Source organism: Frieseomelitta varia, unplaced genomic scaffold (assembly GCF_011392965.1).
Source record: "Frieseomelitta varia isolate USP_RPSP 00005682 unplaced genomic scaffold, Fvar_1.2 scaffold_190, whole genome shotgun sequence".
NCBI lineage: Eukaryota > Metazoa > Arthropoda > Insecta > Hymenoptera > Apidae > Frieseomelitta > Frieseomelitta varia.
The window spans coordinates 172,668-180,214 of NW_025109639.1; the positions used below are offsets into that span (position 1 = coordinate 172,668).

The window sequence follows — 7,547 nt, forward strand, 5'->3', positions numbered from 1 at the left end:
ACAGTATGAATTTTATAACAAATCATGCAGTTATCTTAAAATATTGTAATTTTTAAATTTTAGTATATTATAAAATTATATGATTTTACATTACAGACTGAAGTAAACGATAATGAAAATGTCAACCAAATCGCAACATCGACAACTTCTTCCACAGTGATTTTGAACTCAACTGAAAATCATATATCATCAACTATCAAAGTGTGTCGGCCTCCAACTACAACCGTAACTACAGCAAACAAAGCTATTCAACGTTCAACTTGTACATCAATTGCCGAAGATTCGGACTCGACTAACAATTCCATGGCGTCGAGTAGTGGTATCGGTGGTAGTAGGGATTGTTCTGGTGTCGGTATAGAAGAGGATAATTCTTTGACCAGTTTCGAGGGAATTCTCTTGAACGGTGCACCAAGCAATATAGATATCGATGCACAGGAGGATGGATCTTCGAAAGATTCATCTAGTGTGACATCTAAAGAGAAACCTCTTCAAAGTATGATGCTTGCAGATTTGTTAGAGAGGAAAGTTGACAAAGAGCCGATTTTAAACGGTGTTTTAGGGAAAAATTCAATTAACGAGAAAGGAATGGACTTAGTAGAAAATCACATTAAGAAAGTACTAAAAGAATCTCCTACTGACATTAAAATGAAAGCTGAAGAAGATACAGAAGTGTCTGAGGATACTTTAATTGAAGCACCTAGAGGCATAAAACGATCTGCCAGTGAATTAGACGAAATAGATGTGAAGAAAGTAAAATATTCCAATGGTACGATGTCACCAGATCTTGCTGTTGACTCGACTACTGCTGAATCCACTGTCTCGAGTATAAAATCTGAAGACGATGACAAGGATAGCGAAAAAGTAACCGTATCCTCCACAGCTGCAAATCTTTATGCTGCTCTGGCTGCAGACTGTATAGAAGATGAAACTGATCTTGATGAGAACGTCAACGTAAATGTTAAGGAAGATTCTATCACAATAAAAGAACCTATTACAATAAAAGAGGAACCTGTTACAATGAAAGAAGAGCCTATTACCATAAAAGCGGATCCTCACATATTTGTTAATCAAATTAATCAACAGCCACCTCAACAGCAGCAGCCGCCGCAACAGCTACAGCAACCGCCGCAACAACTACAGCAATCACTATCACAACCACAACATCCGCAGCCACAAATACAGCAACAACAGCAGCCGCAACTACAACCGCAACAACTTATTGTCACAGCGCCTAGGCAAATAGTAGTACAACAAACAATTCAACCAAATAATCAAGTTATTATACCGGCTGGTCCAGTGAAAGGGAGGCAGGCGCAACCTCAACCACAAGTTTTATTACAACAAGGTGCGGGAGGTCAATTACAGTACGTTGTTTCTGGTGGTGTGCCCGGTCAAAATTACGTTCTGGCTCAACCGCAAACGACATTGGTTCAGGGTCAAGCGCAGACTGTGTTAGTGGCTCAAACAACACAGCAGCAAGGAACAGGTGCAAAAACCATAATTATTTTGCAATCTCAAGCTGCTGCCCAACCAACCCAACAAAAAATGGTGGCCGTCACACCTCAGGGACAGCAGGTTGTCGTTACACAAGTCTCGCGTCCTATCTTGCAGAGTCCAGCACTCGGCAACATACCTCCGCCTTTGGTTCCAACGTCAGGCACAATTCCACAAACTTCTATAATAGTGAACAGTTCCGTAGCACAAACAAATCCGAACACAGTGACTGTCACGATTCCTGCGATGGCTCAACAGACACCAGTATCAACCAGTGTGCCATCAAGAGTGGTAACGCCAACACCGGCCTCGACTCCGCCGCCTACCAGACCTACCACGCCTCATCAAGCAGCTGCAACACACGGATTGGCAAAACAACCTGCTAAAGTAATGAAAACTGTCAGTTCCTCGACCTCCACAGAGCCAGAATCTAAGCCGTCTACGAGTCAGAATCAATCAGAGAAAACAATCACCATTAAAATCGATCCCAATGCTTACTTGTGCGAGTGGCGGGGTTGTCTGAGGTAATTGATTAGTCCTCAACATGAAGTGATCCAAAAACTTAAAATATAACATTTTATATTTCAAAAAATAAAACAAAATTAGCCGCGTCGTTTAGTATTATCCAATACAAACATTTTTGTGTTTACAGGCAATTTAAAACACCACACGAAGTTTATCTTCATGTGTGTGAGGCACATTGTCCAACTGGTGGAGAGGAAATACTGTGTCTTTGGGCGAGTTGCGATGCCTTAAAAAGACGTAGATTTTCGTTAATGACACACTTATATGATAGGCATTGTAATGCGGATGTAAGTGTTATTATTAATTTTTTTTTTTTAATTTTGAGACGATCTCATTAAAGTTGCATGTTTAATAATTTTATAGACAATGTCGATGAGGAGGAAACAGTTAACGGTCACAGGCAAAACCGAAGTTTCCACGTCGACGCCGCCAACTCCTCATCATCCTGGATATGCACCGAATGCAGCATTCCATGCTATTAAACGGCACGCTTTGGAATTCGTAAATCCAAAGGAATTAATGGTTAGTAAGATCATATGAAATCACAAGTTTCATTTATGAATTACGATAATGCGAATAAATATAAGCTAGTGGTAATTTTGATAAAAAGAAAGAATCATAAAACACTTCTTAATCATGGGATAACAGATGCACTAAAGTTATTATGCGAGATAGCACAATATATTAATATTAAAAATAACGCGTTTAGAAATATAAACTAAATTTACCAATATTTCGGAGAATCCTTTATAGTTCCCCGGTTCAGAGAGTCTATTGAGTTAATATAATGAAATTTCTTATTCTCTTGGCAAAGCAGCAAAGGCCAACCAAGCCCGCTGCAGCCACCTCAAGCTCTTCTTCTCCCAGACCTGGGCAAAATCCTCCACCAGAACAGGTAAAAACGGGTTCAAAAATTAAAAAAAAAAAAAAAAAAAAAACAAAAGGATTCACGATTCACAGCCACAGCCCTCGTGAGCTGTTCCTGCCGCCTATTTTTTTTTTCGCTACATTTTTTTTTTCGTAATATACATGGTGTTTTTTTCTTTTACCTTTTTTTTTTTAAATTTATGGTTTTACATTTTTCGTTGTATACATACGTATGTTTTGTTAGCATGGATTTCATTTTAGTTTCATTTCGTAGCTAGCGTCGCTGTATAATTTATGTGTTCACGCAGTTGAAGTGTATTCATGATGATGAAGTGTGCTGGTATAATATTTTAAGCAACATAACATAAAATATTTGTCACGCTTTTCATACAAAAAAACTACCTTTGCATTAATTGCAGTTTAAAAATTTAACAATTGTATTTATATTAAAATATGAAAATTTGTTTCTATAAAATTTTCAATGAGAGATTTTTCTGAGGATATTGGATTATCAATTAACAATTTATAGTTTACAAAGATGTGTTTGAATTTTTTGTGCTTTTGTCAAATATATAAATATCTTTGGTATCAAAGAAAATTTTAATTGTCAGGTTATTGTATATATGTATTTGCATTAATTTTAAATGAAATCAGCTTGTTTATATTATGTAATCATTTCTTGAAGCAATTTTCAAAATTCTTTCAAAGCATGTTCCAATTAATTTTTTGTTTTTGCACCAAATCATTCATAATCTCAGTGTATCTTATATTCACTTTAAAGGACAATTTAATATTTGCTGTATTGTAGTAATGTCAGTACTTTCTGTACAGTACATCGTCGAAATTGTACAATCTATTCACATGTGACATCATCTTGTAAATCAGTGTTTTCATTTTGTTTTCATAAGTGTAATTGTACTAATGTTTGAAGCTGTTGCAACTAATTAATTCAAATATCATTAAATAATAGCTGTATTCTTGACATTATTATTTATCTTAGTGTTATTTAAAAGTGGTTTATTTGATTTTTTTTATTTTAATACATAATGTAAAACGCGATAAGTTCTTAATTGTTTTGTTATTTTTTAACAGGATGACAACGAAGGTCCAGTGACCAAAAGTATTCGCTTAACAGCAGCGCTTATTCTCAGAAACCTAGTCATATATTCAACACATGGCAGAAGGTAAACTTTGTTTTTAACACTTTACCAATTAATCAATAAATGAGAGATAATCATAAAAATTAAATATAATCTTTCATAATTCTGAAATATAGCTTGTTAGAATGTAAACGTAATCTTGCATCTTCTGAAAAATATGACAGAGTAAAATAAAAACTTGAAATTATTATAGGAATTTTAATAACATCTCACGTCGTATAAATATAGAAATTTTTAATTTTTCATGGCTTTCTTCAATTCGTTTTGTTATAAGACTTTTTTTATAACAGTAAACTATGAAGAAATAATTATATTAAAAATATTTATACATTTTTTTCATTATTGTTAATGTTTGATTTTCAGACATCTTAGAGCGTATGAACCACATTTGGCAGGTGTGGCATTAAGTAATGTCGAATCATCGAGAACAATCGCACAAGTTCTGTATGATATGAACGATCAAAGCAGCAGTAACCATAGGTGACCTCTTGAACCAGGCCTCTAAAAGAAACCTCTTTCACGTTGCGAGCAGCGATCAATTCGTTTATTTTGAATTTTAGTGTAAAGTGAAAGAACAAAAGTATGATAGAAAAAGATGCGGAAAGTCTGCAATTTATTGCAAAAGAAAGATGTGCTCGTGCGTTGTAAGGAAAAAAGAAAAAGAAACGGAAGATGTAACTGACGAAGAGAATAAACTAGAAGAGAAGAGGATACGGCAATGTTCCATAATTATTAAAGAGGCCTATAAACTTACTAGGCAAGTCGATTTGCCGATTTAGACTATAATAATGTACTGTAACTAGTTAACAGAAACGAAAGACAGTAGTTGAAGTGATTGCAGATCAGTGATAAAAGAAAAGAGCAAACAAAAAACGAGATAATATTTCAAATTTAATATTAATATTTATTTTCTCAACAAGAAGCGGAAGAAATGTTTTTAGTAATTGTGTACAAAAATAATGAAGGGCGAAGAAAATACTTTATGGACGTTATAGTTAATTACAATCAATATTATTATATTATATTATATTATTATTAATTATTATTAATATTATTATTGTATGTTTTTCATAAGTCAACCACAAGAAAACCTAGAATGTAAAGAAAACCTTTTTATGGAATGTATTTGTTAGGAATTTATGATTTCGCTTATATAATTGCATATTGCAATTACATGGCTATATTATCGTCTCTCTTTTGTTTTATTATTTGAGTAATCTTATTCTGTCAAAGTATGACATTAGTAAGGCATCGCACATAGTTTGACGACGGCGTATTCCGGCCCCAAGTCCATCTTATAATAAAAACTCTAAGAACTTCTTCTGCTTTAGATCGGTTTTAGCTCGGGAACTTCTAGCCGTTTGTTCGACTTCTCTATCTAACTTTAAATCAAGAGATATTCTTAGTAAGGGATTTTTATACTTTTTTTGGGCAAACTTCGAGCGTGTCGTGTTGAATCATTTCCTCGATCATATTATTATTCTCATCTCACATATTAACGTGGTCTGGTTTGTGTGAATCGTGGATTTCTGAGAAATGAGGAGTCACAGATCAATTATTGCTTCCGAGTTGTCCGTATATTATAGATACAGATGTAAGTATATTTATACTTGGAACTTAGAAAGGCCTAAATGTTCTTAAAGCCAGTGTTTTTCAAATTTTCAGCACTAAAGAAAGAGTGGCTGGGTACGAAGAAACTTTCCGAGGCAGTTTGCCAGTATTTAAAGAATTTCATTTTGTTTCTTTTTAAGTAATTTATAATAATGACAAATGAATTGAATAGATAGAACGATTGTAACATTTTTATTTTAATTTGAACGCATTATAAATTGATTATTTAGGTTAATTAACATTTTGTTCTAAATATTTATTTTTCGTTTTTTTTAACAAAAATTTAAATATAACAAACAAAAGTGACAAGAATTTCAATGGTACGATGCTTACATTTGAAACTCTTAATGCGATGCTGCTATGAATCTTTGAACAATGACTTTAGGAATAAGTGATTCTCGCGGCGCGTGATAACAAAGCTTTTTTTCTTCTCATCTCAATCGTAATGAAATATTATCGACTTCTTTGTATCATAGACTGTATTAAAAAAAAAAAGAAAAAAAAAGAAAAAAAAAGAGGTAAAGAAAGTGTATCGTAAAATAGTAATTTCAGTTGTTTCACAAGACCGAAAGAGTGAGAAACGACTAAATTTTTCTACTTGACAAAATTAATTATTTGTTAAAATGTGTTTTAATTCAAAAGAAAAAAAAGAAGTCATTGTTTTGTTTCTCAAACCTTAAAAAAGAGGAAAGTAAGCGAATATATATATATATATATATATTTTTTACGTTTATCAGACGTGACAATGAAAATCGTGAGAGAATGGGTTTGCATTTACAAGTCGTCGAGTTACCCAGCTATCCAGGCGGGATCCGCGAATTTAAAAATCACAGGACGGTCGTATTATTCGAATAAAGTCCAAGAATTAAAGTATATATGTATAATTATAAATATTTGTACATAATACCTGTATTTCATTCATGATGTTGCGAGCTCTGTGTAAATTTTTCTTAAAGGTGTGAGATTAAATGTTTGGCGAAGCGAAGTGAAAAAATAATTCTTGTATTATAATAGGATTATGACAAGACGTAGGAGTTGCAAGGTACATAAAAAGAATTTTTGTAATTATTGAATCGATATACAGCGGACGCTGAGAAGAAAGAACTGGCTGGCACCGATTGTAACGAAGGAAGAAATTGATAATTTAAACATCGCGAATTGTAAAACATAAATACATTGTGCGAGCCTCTGTTATGTATTTTATATATAGATTATACATATTATATATATATATATATATATATATAAAATACATATGACTAAAATATATATATATAAATATATACATAAATCAAATTGAATAGCTGACCGTTTAGAAGAGAAATCTTATGAGAGGCTTTTTATTTTTATTATTTGTAATTACCTAGTTTACATGTTCACCGTTTCGTACGATCATCGAGATCATAACAATATGTGTAAAGGAATAAAAGAATGATATAATAAATTACTAAATACAAAAGGAAAACTATTAAAATTAAACGTACGAATTATTTGAATGTTTATTCTTTGATTGCATTATATTTTTTATAGAGAGGAGCAAGTCTCAGCGTACCTGATTTAAAAATTTTAGTGACGAATGATATGTTTGGTTGAACTTATAAAAAATTTTGCTCTCGCTTTGCTTACATTACCATCTGCACATATATATATATGTTCTGAAGAATGAGTTAAATACAGTAATTACTTTGTACACTAGTTATACTTTTTATTTTGGCATTTTGCGATCCAAAAATTTGCGTTTTTTCTAAGTTTCGGTATATCCATAAAATTTATTTATTGAGTTTCACCTACACAATTGAACTCGACAACAAATATATAAAAAATGGTTTGTGTTTTTTAATATGCTTTAAATATAATATTAAACAATCTCAACAACTTTAAGTATAAAAA

At 32.5% G+C, this 7,547-nt stretch overlaps 1 protein-coding gene across 6 annotated transcripts in view; it reads left to right on the forward strand.

Annotated features, from left to right (window-relative positions):
- The window catches only part of LOC122539085 (AT-rich interactive domain-containing protein 2), a 58,963-nt gene extending 53,726 nt beyond the window's left edge, over positions 1–5,237 (forward strand). For 4 of the 6 annotated variants that reach the window (XM_043673696.1, XM_043673698.1, XM_043673700.1 and 1 more), the window contains 6 exons: positions 97–2,018; positions 2,147–2,306; positions 2,383–2,541; positions 2,837–2,914; positions 3,979–4,070; positions 4,410–5,237. In XM_043673696.1, coding sequence (XP_043529631.1) covers positions 97–2,018; positions 2,147–2,306; positions 2,383–2,541; positions 2,837–2,914; positions 3,979–4,070; positions 4,410–4,530 — 2,532 coding nt within the window. In that variant the 3' untranslated portion in view covers positions 4,531–5,237. The remainder of the gene's footprint in view (positions 1–96; positions 2,019–2,146; positions 2,307–2,382; positions 2,542–2,836; positions 2,915–3,978; positions 4,071–4,409) is intronic. The other 2 variants (XM_043673697.1, XM_043673701.1) reach the window with 1 other exon arrangement.
- Positions 5,238–7,547: the final 2,310 nt, after the last annotated feature.